At 40.9% G+C, this 18,213-nt stretch overlaps 1 protein-coding gene across 5 annotated transcripts in view; it reads right to left on the bottom strand.

Annotated features, from left to right (window-relative positions):
- TRPC3 (transient receptor potential cation channel subfamily C member 3) overlaps positions 1 to 18,213 on the bottom strand; it is a 79,639-nt gene that overhangs the window by 47,853 nt on the left and 13,573 nt on the right. For 2 of the 5 annotated variants that reach the window (XM_060011855.1, XM_060011854.1), the window contains exons 2-3: positions 11,555 to 12,326; positions 3,082 to 3,270 (exon numbers count right to left, since the gene is read on the bottom strand). In XM_060011855.1, coding sequence (XP_059867838.1) covers positions 3,082 to 3,270; positions 11,555 to 12,326 — 961 coding nt within the window. Of the gene's footprint in view, positions 1 to 3,081; positions 3,271 to 11,554; positions 12,327 to 18,213 lie in introns of those variants that run through there. The other 3 variants (XM_060011856.1, XM_060011858.1, XM_060011857.1) reach the window with 3 other exon arrangements.

Here is an 18,213-nt window from a genome sequence, read left to right on the forward strand (position 1 = left end):
GTAAGTTATAGTAAAAAAATGTTCCCAGTTTGCCCTTCACCTTTTTTGTTTATGATCTTTCTGATGTACAGAGGTTTTAAGTTGCATGTGGTCAAACAATTTATATTTTTGTTTTTTATATCTTCTACTGCTTTTATATTAAAAAATCCTTTCCCACATAAACATTAAATTCATGTTCAGACCTCTCCTATTCAGATCTTTTATATTTTCATTTTCTTCATTAACTGTCATTGAGCCTCTAAGGCCTAAGGTGAACTCATGGTTATTCCTAGGGAAGACCTGAGCCCAGAAAGAACCCAACAGACTCAGAATCAGAGTTGGGGGTAGGTCTTGGGCAGATGGCAGAAGAGACATCCTGAGTTTCTTATGGGACCTAAACAAATTAACATTAATCAAATTGGCTTCCTTGGTGGAATTATGGGTTGATTTGAACATATACAAGTTTATTATATTATTAGGGGGGGAATTCCATAACATATAAAGTATTTTGAAATCCCAATGCCATGCATATAGCTATGGGCTACTTCAGTGTCACAGTGGGTAGGGTTCATGAATCATTATAACCCAAGAGGTTATTTTACTTGGGGACTAGAAATGAGATGATGGAAAAAGGAAGCAGCAGAAGTGGGTGGGGGTATTTTTGATCCTTGCTAGATGGAGATGGGTGAGTATTGAGTGAAGAATGAAGGAAGCCTTGGAGAGAAAGAAAGAGGAACTAGGGCTTTTGGGGGAGGCATTCCAGAATAAAGTTCTTATATACAGTTATTGGGTGAAGATTCCAAATCAAATATTTTAACTAATATTCCTTTTATAGCATAAAACAGACAAAACCAGAAATACCTGCAAAGTCATAAATCTCCTTTCAGTTCCGAATACATTTTTGTTGTTGCTGTTTCCTGATAGTTGACGGATAGCAAATTTATTATTAATTGACACTTCATACATTGTAACCTACACATCAATTTATTTAAAATCAACATGCAAGAAGACATTCACTCTGCAAGACAGTTTGGTTAACAGAAGCACATCTGTAGATGAGCTGTCTCTGCTAATACGACACTTTCAAAGCAATAATAAAGAACCAGTGACAACTGAAATCAATTCTCTCCTCTCAGGTGCTAAAGAGGAGAGATGCCTATTGCAAGATCTGTGAATAAATGTCCAGACAGTTTTCTAAAAACAGTTTAATATCAATCTTATGCAAAACTATCTTTTTCTTCCAATACAGCAAAACTTCAACTAGCAAGAATACTCTGAGAGGAGGGCAGTTAATCCAATTCATTTACCTTGTAACTGACACTTCCTTGAAAAGTTATTTTACCTCAGCATTTACTGAGAATTTTCACATTTCCCTGTCTTATAAAGTAGAGGGGAGATCTGTCATTAATGGCTGGCTATAATCTTGTGAACACTACAATGTGGAAGTTTTCTACATTGTGGTAGAACTGTGTATGTGTGTGTGTACACACATAGAAACACACACACACACAGAGAGAGAGAGAGAGAGAGAGAGAGAGAGAGAGATTCCCCCATCCTCATTTGCTACCAGGGTGCAAACTTTGGCCTAGGTTCCACGGGTCAGAGGCATACGTGCACACCTCTGATTTGGAAGAGGCTTTTTATAACAGGCAGCACTCAGCACTCAGCACATCCTTTCTGTTGGTGGGGAGCTGGCCATCTGCAGCAGAGGCAGAATTGTTCTGTTTGGGCCACAGAAACTCCCTTACCAGGTCAGTTCTGGGCCTGGTTCTGGGCAAGCTTTCTGCAAGCACAGCTTAGATAAGCTTGTTTCTCCACCTCTCCTAATGATTCTGTGAGCCTCCTAATATCCTTTACTGAATTATTTTCTGTTTAAATTGGCTATGGTCTACCACTAAGAACCAGAACCAGCACAATAAACATGAAATGTCGTTGATGACTAAGAGCTGAACTTGTTTAAGAGCCATCATTCTGAGAATGAATTTTCAAATGCAGAAATGTGATTAGCTAACACTTATTGAGCAATCACCATGTACTATGCCTGTGCTAATTACTTTACTTGCATTAGCTCATGTAATCCTTAAAACAACCAAAAACAGTAGTTGTCCCCACTACCAACGAGCAGAATGAGGTTTAGACTGATCAAGTGACTTGCCCTGTCACACACAGAAGACAAGTCAGGACTTGAACCCTTGCAAGTTGGCTCCAGGGCCTGCCCTCTTATGCACCATGTCACACTGCAGGAAGGACAGAAGATTCCATAGATTGACCAGTTCATGAAACCAGATCTATTCCCGACAACAGCTTACTTCTTCGTGATTTAAAGAGCAAAAAGTTAAGTTGTATAAAATATGTATAAGCGATTAGATTCTGGATAACTGAGATTTTTATTATAAGTGAAACGTCCTAACTACAATTTACATGAATTATTTCAAAGGCCCATACAAGTAGCAAACACATAATACATAACTGTTCTATCTGCAGTAACCAGAGTTAAAAAGTAATCATAATTTTTTTTTTTTTTTGGCAACTGCATAAAATTCCATAGCTGTGTGATCTGAGGCACGTCTTTTAAGCTTGGTGAACCTCAGTTTCCTTATAGAATAGAAATCTCATCATCGAACATTTATTTTCTAGGTGAAATGGATAATAACAAAGGCTTACTGCAAGATTAACATGCGAATGTAAGTAACAGTGCCTTACAGAAATGTTTACAAGTAACAGATTTTATTATCATTAAATGCATTTTAATGAGCAGTTTACAAAGCTCTTTTGCATATCTTAATCCACTGAAATCCCACCAAGACCCTGAGACAGATAAGAGGTATTATTCTCCTTTTATATGAGGAAAAAGAAATTTAAAGAAGTTTTATGACTTATCCAAGGTCCAAAAATGGATAAAAAGTGGAAAGGATCGGACCTAGATACTTGACTCACAACTTTACCATGATACTTCATTTAATCTCTTTCATGAAGTGAAATAAATCTTCTTATCAATAACATCTATTACTGCTATTATTTTAAAATCTTTCCTGGGATTATGGCATAGTTGATATTACATGTTTATTCTAATATGGAGCTGGATGAAAGTAGGCCACTCACCTTTTTGACTTCATACTTAATGGCAAGTTTGACACGACTCAGTGAAGCTTTATGCCTGTGCATCTCCAGAGGCTCTGCTGATTCCAGATCTCCGTTCAGAATGGCTTCTACCTCTTCCGAGTCTCGGCAAAGATCCAGCACACCCACTACGAAGTCTTTGCATTGCATGGAGAGCTTGCGATAGTCATTCTAAGACCAAGAGGTTTAGAGTTTAATGCAGAGAATGTGCTTTAATTCAATGGAAAGTGTTTAGGGGTTTTGTGAATTAGAAAAAAGTCTCCCTACCTCTGGGTAGGAAGTTGCAGCCCCCAGGTGGGTGCAAGTTTTTTTGTTTGTTTGGGGGTTTTTTTTTTGCTGTACGCGGGCCTCTCACTGTTGTGGCCTCTCCCGCTGCGGAGCACGGGCTCCGGACGCGCAGGCTCAGCGGCCATGGCTCACGGGCCCAGCCACTCCGCGGCATATGGGATCTTCCCGGACCGGGGCACGAACCCGTGTTCCCTGCATCGGCAGGCGGACTTTCAACCACTGCGACTCCAGGGAGGCCCTGGATGCAAGTTTTGTTCAGTTCGATACCGGCTGGATTTGCTCCCACCTACCCCCGTAGCCAGTACCTTCCACAACCTGTACAACCATAGGAGACAGTTCTGAAAATGGTGTGCATGTCAGTGATTGATTTATATTAAGAGATGTTGGCTAAATGCTAATGCTGAAAGACTAAAGAATCAAAAGAATCTTTCTTGTACAGATGAACCATAGTTTTCTTGAAGCTCAAACAAAACCATTTCTACGATGAAAGTTCTTTAAATTAAGTGGCATTTTGGCATAGAAGATTGACTATGTATGAAAATAACCTGCCTGATTTACTATCCATTGCCTCTTTGGAGACAGTGCTTCTCAAATTGTAGTCCTCGGACCAGCAGCCTCAGTAGCACCTGGACATGTGTTAGAAGTGTAAGTGCTCAGGTCCCACCCCAGGTGTCCTGAGTAGAAACCGACGTTGAGGGCCCGCAATCTGTGTTAACACACTCTCCAGGTATTCCTGATACACATTTATGTTTGAGAATGATGGTTCATAGTGAAGGCAAAGAGAAGGATAGGTACCAACATGGAGGGTATTTTTTCTTGTTTGTCTGAAGGGCACATTATAATGTCCTGCAGAGCTTCTAGAGAGAGAGAAATGTCTGATTATATGTAACTGAATTCTCAAGGGTTGCAGAATATCAATACCTGAGAGAAAAATTTTCAGGCTACTGGAACTAACACCTTGCTAAAAATAATCTGTGAATCTTTAATTTCACTAGCATATTTATATAGTGCCATGGACTAGTATGAGGAAGTCAGCTGTCAGCATTCCCTGTTACCTACTGAATGGAGCTCTATTTCTAGCCCATTGATTCCGGTCTAGGTGTCAATGGCCATCTCTTTGGGAAAGGGCCTTACTTTTGCAACCCCCAGCTCCACTTCTATGGCTTTCACTAAAATTTTAGCCCATTAAGAAAATTAATCAGATGATAATCTAATTTGGTGCACTTGAGGAAAATAGAATCCCTCATTCCAACATGTCCTGAGATACTGTATATGTCTAATAACTGAGTAACATTTAGCACAGCAGAATTTCTGGGCTTCCAAAAATCATACTTTAAAAATGATGTATAAAGAATTTCAATTTTTTTCCCCTTAAATGATTAATTAACTTGATTTGATGGGCAAAAATCATGTCACCAACTAAAATAAACAAGAAGAGGAGAGACTGTTTAAAGGCTACACAGACTAGAATAGTTTCCATTTCAGATATCAGAAATCCAGATAAAGAACAGTTGCAGTTAATCCTTTTCCCCTCATAAGGGAACAGATAAAATGAATAAAAACTTCAGTCTTTGGTTTCCATTCAAGTTGGTACCATGCAACTGATAAAATTAATAAAATGTTCAGTCTCTGGTTTCTATGCAGAGTGTCAGTTAAATATCCATCTGCCTTCCATTCCTGAAAGACTAATGAAATATTTTATTATAGCATCCAGAAGAAGTGTTATCCATGTCTGTTTCCATATAAAGCTCCCCTTTTAATACAATTTTTTAGATGAAATTTCCTCATGTTACTCGTCAGTTCAGACTGTTCTGTAAGATTTGGTGCAACACAGGATGGCCAATCCTCCATCGATCAGAAATAAAAGAGACTATTTTCTATTCTTGAAGAAGACATAGGAACCAATTTTGCAGTAATACCTGAATAATAACTCATTATTTTAAAAAATTATAATCTGTAAAATTATCCGATCTTAAGGAAAGCTTTGTGGCCTTTTCATATCCACTAAAAGAACAGTCAAGAAGCAAAAAACAGGTAACCAAGTTGCAAGGACAACACTGTTTTCATAACAATTTAAACATTTCCTGCTGGAAGAAGTCTGCTATCCAAGTACAGAAAATAATCAGAGCTGGAGGTAATAGCGATTTCTTCTACTGGGGTTGTGGGATACCATTTGCCAATATACGCAGAGCTCTCAGGGAAAGATGGAGAGCACCACTAAAGACGGCCTTTCCTCAGCTGCAAAAGGAACTATCTAAAGTCTGAATTGCATCATGAGCTGACTCTGTCCGTTCTACCATGAGGTCCTGTCTCATGTTGCTTCACAGCTCAGACCGTTTATCTGCTCTGAATTTTCTAATGATGCTGTCTTAATTTAGTTTTGCTTGATCATCTTCACTGTGCCGCTTTTCCATTACCATGGCCTTCCGCAAAGTTACCAGATGGATCTGCAGCCCACTTTACAGAGCAGGAACTCAAAACCTGGAAGAACTGCTCAAGCCAGAGGAAGAACAACGAAGCTCGCGCCTCATCACAACCTGTCTACAGGTTTCAGCAGGTTTTTAATGTGTATGCTTTAATCGTCATTCTAACCCCTTTTTATCCTTAACAGGAAAATTGAAATTCAACTCTAAGCAGGCGTGGTCCCGTCAGATCCTTTCCCTAATAATAAAAGAGGCAGGATAGTGTAGTGATTAAAAGGATAAATCTGAAACCAGACTTCCTAGGTTCAAACACTGCTTCTACCACTTACTGCTTCTACCACTATGTGATCTTATAGAAGTTACTTAGCCTCTCTGATGAGAATAAGCCTATCTAATATTGCTACTATGAGGATTAAACGCTTTGAGTGTGCTTGGTACACATCAAATACTATAGAACTGCTTCAGTGTTACCAGGTACAGCATGTTACATAGAATAGCGAGGACTGGGACTCAAGGCACCCAAATCTAGGCTTAGCAGATGGGACCTAGGCTACAGTCTTTGTTTTCTCATTTGTAAAATGAGAGGTGTGTATAGTCAGATGATTCCTAGAGTATTTTCCTGCTATAAAATGCTATCTTGCTTTTGGATTACATTCATTTTCCTCTTCCTTACAGTCTTACTGTGATATAAGTTGAAATTGTTTTTCTGCTTTAAAGAGGGGAAATTTGAGGCATGGAGAAAAAAAAATGGCTTTTTTTTTTTTTTTTTGCAAAAAAAGTGCATCATTGATTCAGAATTAGGAAATTAGTAAATTTCAGCTTAATAAATGACCAGCTTCCTTGCCACTGACATTTGAAGGATTAGACATGGAATCCATCCTGTCCAATATTCTGTTTCTTAAAATAGCTTCAGATAGCATTTGCACATCGAAAATACTTCTTTAATAACCTGTCACCAAGCTGTCCTCCATTAATCTATCTATATCTATATCCTAGAATGTTCAACCCTTGGGGTAATGACCTTCACATGTTTTCGGCACCATGCCTCCTGCACTCTTAAAGGAACTTTGAAAACTGCACGGTGGCTGAGAACCTTCCGTGAAGCATCTAAGTGATGGCAGTTTGAGGGATGAGATACTGGATCTTACAGGCCATTGATAAGATAAAATAGTCATAGGTGTCTGAAACGGAAAAAAAATCAAGTGTTTTTCACTAGGGAACACGTTGTCTTTTTTTTTTTTTTTTCCATTTCAAGGCCAGTACTTTGAGCTCAAAGCCTCTATGGAAAGAATATAGTGAACACCATGGAATAGGGTAAATTAAGTGACCCTGCCACAGAAATAAGCTTCACTTCCTGCCCTTTCAGAGCTCCGAGTCTCTGGGTCAGTGCTGTGAAAGCACTATTTTCTCTGTCTGTCGAAAGCCCTGACGGGTGGACATGAGTGTGGGATGAGAAGGCAAAGAGGTGAAAGGAAGGCAGATAATAAAAGAATAACAAGGAGTAGTGAGAATGGGAAAGAAAAGGAACATTTAGTCAGGGGAGAGAGACCTGTAGTCCTTAGAGACTGTAACTTCCAAAGAAGTGTCTGTATTTTGGCTCAGAGATGGTTATGCTACACGACTGCTTTCCATATAATTCAGAAAAAGGAAGTGTGAGATTTAGATGATTTTTGCATACCCTTAGATATATGGCAGCTTTATGGATGCCCTCTTAAACTCAGCTGTGTTTTCTCCTCTTTTTGCCTCTTCACTTATAATAGTTTCCCACCTTTGAAAGGTTATCAAAGGTGACTCTTTATGTCAGGGTAAAGGAGATTCCAAGCATTATCAATATGGGTTTAGCTGGCTTCAAGGGGAAAACTATGAATAAATTTTCTTAACATTGCTTCACTGAGACTACTTCTCTGGACAGAATTGCATACGTCACCATCTTTCGGAAATTATTAAAACATAATCTAACCACAAAGCTACAGTAATCAAGACAGTGTGGTACTGGCACAGAAACAGAAATATAGATCAATGGTACAGGATAGAAAGCCCAGAGATAAACCCACGCACATATGGGCACCTAATTTACAACAAAGGAGGCAAGAACATACATGGAGGAAAGAGAGCCTCTTCAATAAGTGGTGCTGGGAAAACTGGACAGCTACATGTAAAAGAATGAAATTAGAACACTACCTAACACCATACACAAAAATAAACTCCAAATGGATTAAAGACTTAAATGTAAGACCAGACACTATAAAACTTTTAGCGGAAAACACAGGAAAAACACTTTTTGACATAAACCACAGCAAGATCTTTTTTGATCCACCTCCTAGAGTAACAGAAATAAAAACGAAAATAAACAAATGGGACCCAATGAAACTTAAAAGCTTTTGCACAGCAAAGGAAACCATAAACGAGACAAAAGGACAACCCTCAGAATGAGAGAAAATATTTGCAAATGAAACAACAGACAAAGGATTAATCTCCAAAATACACAAACAGCTCATGGAGCTCAATATAAAAAAAAACCAAACAATCCAGTTAAAAAATGGGCAGAAGAGGGCTTCCCTGGTGGCGCAGTGGTTGAGAATCTGCCTGCTAATGCAGGGGACATGGGTTCGAGCCCTGGTCTGGGAGGATCCCACATGCCGAGGAGCAACTAGGCCCATGAGCCACAGCTACTGAGCCTGCGCGTCTGGAGCCTGTGCTCCACAACAAAAGAGGTCGCGACAGTGAGAGGCCTGTGCACCGTGATGAAGAGTGGCTCCCGCTTGCCACAACTAGAGAAAGCCCTCGCACAGAAACGAAGACCAAACACAGCAAAAATAAATAATAAATAAGTTACTAAACTCCTACCCCCAACATCTTCTTTAAAAAAAAAAAAAAGGGCAGAAGACCTACATAGACATTTCACCAAGGAAGACATACAGATGTCCAAGAGACACATGAAAAGATGCTCAACATCACTAATTATGAGAGAAATGCAAATCAAAACTACAATGAGGTATCACCTCACACCGGTCAGAATGGCCATCATCAAGAAGTCTACACATTATAAATGCTGGAGAGGGTGTGGTAAAAAGGGAATCCTCCTACACTGTTGGTGGGAATGTGAATTGATACAACCACTATGGAAAACAGTAGGGAGGGTCCTTAAAAAACTAAAAATAGAACTACCATATGACCCAGCAATCCCACGACTGGGCATATACCCTGAGAAAACCATAATTCAAAAAGAGACACGCACCACAATGTTCACTGCAGCACTATTTACAATAGCCAGGACATGGAACCAACCTAAATGTCCATCGACAGATGCATGGATAAAGAAGATGTGGCACATATATACAATGGAATATTACTCAGCCGTAAAAAGAAACGAAACTGAGTTATTTGTAGTAAGGTGGACAGACCTAGAGTCTGTCATACAGAGTGAAGTAAGTCAGAAAGAGAAAAACAAATACCGTATGCTAATGCATATATATGGAATCTAAAAAAAAAAAAAAAAAAAGGTACTGATGAACCTAGTTGCAGGGCAGGAATAAAGAGGTAGACATAGAGAATGGACTTGATGACATGAGGTAGGAGGGCGAAGCTGGGGCGAAGTGAGAGTGGCATCAACATATATACACTACCGAATGTAAAATAGTTGGCTGGTGGGAAGCAGCAGCATAGCATAGGGAGATCGGCTTGGTGCTTTGCGACCACCTAGAGGGGTGGGATAGGGAGGATGGGAGGGAGGCTCAAGAGGGAGGGGACATGGGGACACGTGTATGCATATGGCTGATTCGCTTTGTTGTGCAACAGAAACTAACAAAGTATTGTGAAGCAATTATACTCCAATAAATATCTAATAAAAAAAACATAATCTAGAACATTCCCTTTTGTAGAATCTCTTCTACAGACTTTCAGTATATGTCAAGCAAAATGCTTAAAAACAACGTTTGAGTGAAACTTGGAATAGTGAATTAACAAATTTAGAATTATATTTTTTATTACTTTGTTGAAATAAAGTGACATTTAGACTGAATGCTTTTCTATTCTCTTCAAACAGAATTTGAAGTTTTAAATTTGCTCTACATGAGTTCTGTCAAAAAATAATTCATTTTAGGTACAAGGAAATAAATCTTTTCAAATACCACATAATGAACCTTTTCAACGGGAGTAGATATCAGTGAGATTTATTTTCTTCTTTTTATTTTCCCACATTTTCCAAAAATTTTACAATAAATATGTGTAGCTTTTATATTAGAAAAGTATGTAATGGAATAACAAATAAAATTATACTAAGGCCAGATCTCCAGAAGGACAAGATGTGTGTTGATGGATGTAGAGGGAATGTGGCGCATACAAAAGGGAAACCCCCCCCCACAAAATTTTCCTACCATTTTCTTTCAACTACTTACCTTGAATTATATTGCTAGTCACATTTGTGTAGCTCACACCTAAGTGTGAAAAGCTGCAATAATATCTGGAAAGCAGAATCATCACTTTTTCTGTGATCTGATACCACAACACTAAATTAAAAAGATTAACTCAGCATACAGAAAATAATTCAAGGAATCTATGCCTAGAATCATCCTCTTAGGTGGATAACGGGAGGCAAGAACCTGCTGAAAAACAGTCTGACTTGGACCCGATCTACGAAATCTCCTTTTGCCCCAGATTTAATAGGTAGAACCATCCAAAATGCACGGCAGACTGTAACAATTAAATTTAAAAAATGTTCCACTATTAATGTATAGGTTTTATAAAAATAAGTAATTCTGCTTGACTGGAGATGATGTCCAGAAAAAAAGTTCACTCATAAAAAAACAAAAAAATCTATTAAAGCAAATCACTCTGCTGTCCTTATTATTTCTGGGTTGACCTCATGTCTATGGCTCACCATTTTGAATACTGTGGATTTCACTTGTGGATTTCAGGTACAGCCGTTTTTGTCACAAATAAAATGACTTTAGTCATTCATTTAAAATTTTATATTAGCCTTTTGACTTTCAGTCTAAAGAGACACACAAAGGGCTTCCCTGGTGGCGCAGTGGTTAAGAATCCGCCTGCCAATGCAGGGGGCACGGGTTCGAGCCCTGGTCCGGGAAGATCCCACATGCCGCGAAGCAACTAAGTCCGTGTGCCACAACTACTGGAGCCCGTGCGCCTAGAGCCCGTGCTCCACAATAAGAGAAGCCACCGCAATGAGAAGCCCGCACACCACAGCGAAGAGTAGCCCCCGCTTGCCGCAACTAGAGAAAAGCCCACGCGTGGCAACAAAGACCCAATGCAGCCAAAAATAAGATAAATTTAAATACAATAAATTTTTTTAAAAAGTGATATACAAATGTTTGGGCCAATAAACAGTGCATGCAAAACTAATACTATTTCTATATTTTCTATATTGGGTGCCACCATACAATCAACTACAAAAGAGGAAGAATTTGGAAGGGAGACGATCACACCACATCCCTCCTTCAACAAAAGAGAAGTCTTGTGTACTACTTAACGCTTATCCAGAACACAGAGCAGCACCGTAATTACAGCTCTCTGATCTAGTATATACCCATCCTCAGAGCGAATTTAGCACAGCTCCGTGGTGAGAAAGGAAAATCATCAGGTCGTTTCTGAACGACGCTCCCAGTCCCTCGTGGTTTTAAATCCGCTGGGCGAGACTGATTCGGGAGCAAACTACGGAAGGTGCCTGGTGGCAGCCTGGAAGCGGAAGAGCGCGCAGGGCAGCCGGGGTGGAGCGCACAGCTTACCTTGAACTCCTTCTCTATGTTGGCCAGCTTGGCCAGCTCGTTGCTGAGCTCCAGGGCGGTGAGCACGGGGTCCTCGCTGGACAAGGACAGATACGCTGGGCTGGCCAGCCCCTTGTAGGCATTGATCCTCGAGCGCGAGTGGCTGAAGGAGTCGTGCCTCTGCTTCTCCGTGCAGTCCCCGCACTTGCAGAAATAGTCGTGCGGCCGCTCGATCCTGGCGCCCTTCATCAGCAGCATGTGCACCACCTCGTACTTCTGGCAGTGCGCCGCCAGGATGATGGGGGTGATGTCGGGGGAGAAGCGCGTGCCGTCCTCGTCGTAGGCGTAGAAGTCGTCGTCCTGCAGCTCCTGCTCACAGGGGCTCAGGGTGAGGCGCTTGCTGGCCGCGAAACCCGGGTGGTTGAGGATGGCCTCCACGATGCGCACGTAGCCCTTGCTGATGGCGAGCAGCAGGGCGTCGCCGATGCGCGCCAGGTTCTCCTTCTTGAGCAGCAGCTCAGTCACCTCCAGGTGCTCATTGCCCACCGCCAGCTGCAGCGCGTTCTGGCCCATGTAGTCCACGCAGTTGACGTTCAGCGTCCTGGATTCCTCCAGCATCTTGCGCACCACAGGGATGTTACCGTACTCGGCGGCGTCGAGGAAGCGCTCCTCCTCGGCGGTGAGGCTGGTGCCCCGATCGTTGAACATGAAGGCCGGACCCCGGACAGCCTGGCGCCGGCCCTTCTCGCGCATCACTGTCTTGCGCCTCAGGGAAGGGCTTTCCTCCATTGACCTAATCAGCAACAGCAAGAAGAAGAAGAAAAAGAAAAAAAACCCAGATGTATAATATTAGGGCATATTGCTTCCTCCCAGATGTCGGGCCATTTCTGGAGTACACAGCAGCCACCGCGCACATCTGTGGCCCCAGGACAGCCAGGTCCGTTGCTGACACCCGCCTGAAATTTACACCTGTACCTAACACGGGGTGCTAGAACCCAGAGAGGGGCCGGAAGCCCTTCAGAACAAGAGTTCCTGTTCCATAGAAAATGACATTCACACGGAATAATAATATAAACGATTTCCAGACACCCCGCGTCTCCCTTGAGACCCTGGCAAAGACGGGACTCATCATACCTTGTGGAAATAACCTTACTACTGCTCTTAAAAGCCTTGAAAATAGGGGCGAGCAGGTACCTGGCACCAAAGCACTAGGCTTGAAGGCTAAAGAAATTAAAATTTTCAAGAATTAGGCCAGAACAATCCTCTCAAGTCACTGCATATTTTTAACTAAATAAAATCATTGACACACACACACACAAAGCCCAGTATTTAGGCCAAGTATTATCTTTCAGGATCTTAGATTTGCTATTTTTTTTCTCTTAAGGGTACCCCACTCCACTCCCACACCCCTCCAAAAAACTTACAAGATTCATTTTTTTTCAGTAACACAGACAAGATTTAGCAATTATAAAATGAGAATATCAATCTAGATTTATTTTTTTGAAAATAACTGTGTCTTTGTAATGAGTTGTTTAATTACCAATATTATATAGTTACCTCTTTGAACTAAAAGGATATGGTATGATTTATGGTTTAAAAATCACTAGTATTACTTTATGAATAAAGCAACGACCATTGACAAAATAGCATTCACATAGTCAGGGGTTGAAAACTAACTAGAGAGGCACTGTCCTCCGCGGGGCACCTGGAGGTGGGCATTAGGGAGCATCTCTAGCAGGTGAACTCAGAGGCGGGTAGCAGTGTCCACTCAGTTCTCAGTTCTGTGGGCCCCAAATTAAGAAAGGAGCACTGAAGCCACTGGCAGAGGTTTCCCAGATAGAGACCAAGGAAATGTGGCCAGGCAAACCTACAGAGGTAAGGAAACCAAAGAAATCCCCCGACAAGCTTGTAAACTTGTCCAAGGGCAGAGGGTGCTGTGACTGGCCCCCCGTTCTAACGACTCAACTAGTGTCAGGTGATCAACTTTAAAAAATTAAATATAGTATTTATATATACACACACATTCATATGAATATAATTATATATACACATATGTACACACACATGTATCTATGTGTAGGAATTTCTAGAAAGCAATACAAGAAGCCTTTCATTGTATTTATACCTGGGGCTCTGGGGAGTGGAACTGAGGAGCACAGGGGAAGGGAGATTCCTACTTTTCACTTACAGCTTTTACACATTTTGAATAGTTTTAACCATAGTTTGAATATTTTTATTAAAAATAAAATTTGTTTAAATTTTAAAAAATCTTAATCCCTTAGTTGACAAATTTTTTTAAATCTAGGTACATACTACATTATACATAACCATTACACTATAATCTTGCTGAAGCTAAATAAATGCCACGTGTTTGACTATTATTAGTAGGTGTGGTGTGTAGAAGAGTGTGCGGAGTGAGGTGTGTAAAGTGTGTGGTGTGTGTGTGTGGGAAACAAGGAGGTGCAAGGCTGGTTGGGGGCGTGTGTTTTTTGTGTGTTTTTTTGTGTTGTGTGTGTGTGTCTTTGTTTGTAGAATGATGATTTTTTAGGTGGACAAGAACTGGGAAATAGCATTCACTGAACTGCATAGAAGAGACCTTTGTTTCAAGATCAAACTCTATGACAAGGGTCTTTTTAAAAATCTTAAAAATACTGTCATTGTAATAAATTGACATACTTATTACATTAGTAGTACTGACTTCATTAGATTAAATATTACTATTAAGCTAAAAACCGGTACTCTTCAAATGGCTAGAACTTCCATATTGTATAAATGATGAATTTTGTGCTTACCATTGATAATATATTGACATTATTTACGACTACAGAATATGTATGCAGAATATGTAAGTCTGCAGAATTCCAGTCTATCTCAGACGGGTAATCTTTGGGGAAATAAACTCATTATTCAAGTGTCACATCTTAATGGAATAGGGCTTTTTATCTAATGATTGCTACCTACAAAGAAAATAACTCATAAAAACCCTACCTTTTCTCCCAAAAGAGAGTGATCTGAAAATACCAGAAAGTGATTCTTTCATAAATTTTTTCTTTGCATTTCTTAGTATTTTAAAGTTTTTTTTCTTAGTATCTCTTCTTCTTTTGGAACCTATACCTACGTTTTGTGTATTTGAGCTGAAATGTGGGGTTTTAGTACTATACAACACAAGTGACATGAGCCCTTTTGATTTTGTCTTTAAAAGATTCTAACACTGAGTTAAGTGTGAAGTAAGATTTTTCAGTTAGAACAAGTTATACTGCTATTTCAAAATAAAAGTACTGACTTAGTGCTACTTGTCTTCATGGTGAATCCACATAAGAAATGTCCTTTTTTTTTTTTTAACTTTCCTTACAGTATTAAGATAAGCTTCATGAATCTGGACTGATAAAATGGTATGAGTCACACAATCAGTTCATCCACAATGCATTAGCATGGCCTCAATCTTGGCTGGTCTTGACAATGCACCTCCTCTGGCATGAGAAATAAGGAAAGAGTGAGGGTGAATGGGAGAGGATGCCTAACCTTAGTAATGCTAACACTAAAATCACTTTGCCAGACATTTTCTTACCTTTAGATCCTCACCCAGTGGGTCAACTCATTCAGCACTGCAAGGGTGCATTGGACAGTAAAAGCATTGGAGAACCACTGACCTAAATCAGTTGCCCTACAAGCACAGTGTGCAAGCTCCTTCATGGCTGATATGGATGGCTGGTAATATCTGATTGCTATGGACTGCACTCTGTACCACCACAAATCCGTATGTTGAAGCCCTAATCTCCAATATGGTATGTGGAGGTGAGGACTTTGGGAGGTAATCAGGGTTAGATAAGGTTATGAGTGTAGAGCCCTCATGGTGGAATCAGTGCCCTTGTAAGAGGAGAAAACAGAGAGCTTGCTCTCCCTACCCTCCCACCACCCCCTCCCTGTGAGGACACAGTGAGATGGCAGCCGTCTGCAATCCAGGAAGAGAGCACTCACCAGAACCTGACCATACTGGTACCATGACCTCAGACTTCTGGCTTCCAGAACTGTGAGAAAATATGTTTCTGTTGTTTAAGCCATCCAGTCTGTGGTACTTAGGCGTGACAGCCCAAGCTGAGTAAGACACTGACCATACATCTTAAGGCAAAAGAAAATGTTTTCGTGCTTTATGAAACAAACTTTGGATTCCTAGTACTTGTCCAAACACTTAAGCGGATAAAAAGTTCTTCCCGAGAAATATTTTTGTGCACCCAAAGGCAATCCTTTGCTCCATTCTATTCAGAGGCAAAAATATAAGCAATGCTCCTCAGTTTTCGTAACTTTGCCGTCCACTCATCTGACTTCTAACAGTGTGACTTGAGGCCCACCTGCCTCAAGATCACTTGGAATACCTGTTAAAATTCAGATTTCTGGGCCCCATTCTAGATGCACTAAATCACTCTCAGGGGTGGGGCCCTGGAATATATATTTTAAATGAGCATCCTTTGCAATTCCCGCACACACTGAAGGTTGCAAACCTCCAGTATAAAAACGGCGATATCCTGGATCAATGACCCCAGGCTCAGAGGCCTGTAAACACTTGTCACACTGGCCCTGCCAAAAGCAAAGTTGGAATAACATGTTTGAGCAGCGCAGGCTAAGAGACAAGCAGCCTTACATTCACTCAGGTTCCCTACCCTTTATTACCACTTAAAATTTGATCTTCAGGACGCTATTCACCTGAATCACAGTAAATGAGAAGCCTGTAAAATGCCTTCACCAGTGACCATTTAAGGTCATGCTCTTTCTTTTACCAAGGATTGATATTTTTAAAGGGTTACTATGTTTCCTTCCAAACTGCCTTTAAAGGGTTAAAGAGGTTTTCCATTATAGTATCTATTGTACCTTTTATGAGGATTCAAGTGCTAAAATCATCCTAGAATTGTGTATCAAGAAGCCTGTCTCTCCAGATGAGTTTGCTTCCCTTGATCTAATAATATGAACTGTATACCCTTGTCTTTTTTTGTGGCCCAGGGTACCCAGGAATTTAGCTTAGATCTAAAAATGCTCAATTACCATCAGTATCCTAACCCAGGTTTCTGGCACAGTCTTTCTCCTTCTCCTAAATCATTTCTGACATAGATTTTAAATCAGTTATCCTGTGTTCCATGTGTCTTAAACCTATTTTATGGTTATCTAAATTCTTTTCTGAAAAGCAGAGTATTAATAAATACCCCCTCATATAGGCCACCCCTGCCCACATTCCTGGATGGTAAGGTCATGCTTTATTTGTCATTACCCAATGCCCCACAGGGAGTAGATACTCAATAAATATCTATTCAACTGAGTATTCAAATCTCTTCCTGGGCCCTATCCTCTCCCTTGGCTTCAGCTCCCACATGTACAACTATCTGTCCTCTGGTCATTCTAAAATGCCCCAACTCACGTTCTCCCTTAAACCAGCTCCCCTCCTAACATTTGCATCTCAGGCTAGATATTCAGGCTTAGCAATTGCAAGGTCATCTGTGACTCACTGTCTTGATCCTGTCAGTCACGAAGTTCTGAAGCTTCTCCTTTGGAATGTTGCCTGTGCCTGACCTTTCCTTCCAATTCTCATTGCCAACGCTATCCTCCAGATCTTTACCTCGTCGTGGCTGCGTTATTAGGACAGCTCTCCGGCAGAGATGGCACAAGGGAAGGCAACGAAACTTTACTGAGGTCCTGGTATATGTGTCTGTTTCTCATGCACTCTCATATTTAATTCTCGTAACATTGCTAGGAAGCAGGTATTATTTTCTGTTCCACAAATAAGAAAACTGAGCTCAAAGGAAATTGCCCAAGGTAATACACAGAGTAAAATGCAGAACTGGGATTCAGCCTAGGGTCTGTCTGACTCCTATGCTTCCTGGCATTTCGTGCTGCTCCTGATTTCCTCTTTGTATCCCCACAGACATCCCCAGCACCTTGCACTTCTTAAATTCGGCTTTTACTGTCACACTTCTCTCTCTTTTTTTTTTTTGTGGTACGCGGGCCTCTCACTGTTGTGGCCTCTCCCGTTGCGGAGCACAGGCTCCGGACGCGCAGGCTCAGTGGCCACGGCTCACGGGCCCAGCCGCTCCGTGGCATGTGGGATCTTCCCGGACCGGGGCACAAACCCGTGTCCCCTGCATCAGCAGGCAGACTCTCAACCACTGCGCCACCAGGGAAGCCCCACACTTCTCTTAAAACCAAACCAAAACCAAAACCAAAACCAACTAGGTCCTCCAGCTGATTTTCAGGGATGCTGACAGTCTGCCCCCCCATCCCTAACCAACCTTCTCCTCCCTGCGCTTCAGATTCATTCTTCACTGTCTTATAAACATATTATTCTGCTTATTTCTGTACTGTAAAGGGTACAGGTATAAAATATCCTATACCATCAAGGATATTTTTTTGAAAAATTAGCAAGGTGCTTTTCGATTTTGCCTTTCCAAATACCAGATCTTGACCCTGGTTAATTCAGGGACATCTTGCTTCAGCCTTGGGGTGTGGCAGGGATGCAGTATAGAGTTGCATGAGTTTAGGGGGAAATAAATTTTAGAGGAGGAGTGCACATAGAGAGATCAAGGAATTTTTAGTGGTTTTTTTTTTTTTTTTGCAAGAAAAATGGGGTTTTGTAAGCAGAATTTGGGAAAAGGGAAATTGTCTTGAGGAAGAATTTGCTTAGTTCCTTTATTTCT

Source organism: Delphinus delphis, chromosome 5 (genome assembly GCF_949987515.2).
Source record: "Delphinus delphis chromosome 5, mDelDel1.2, whole genome shotgun sequence".
Taxonomy (NCBI): Eukaryota; Metazoa; Chordata; class Mammalia; order Artiodactyla; family Delphinidae; genus Delphinus; species Delphinus delphis.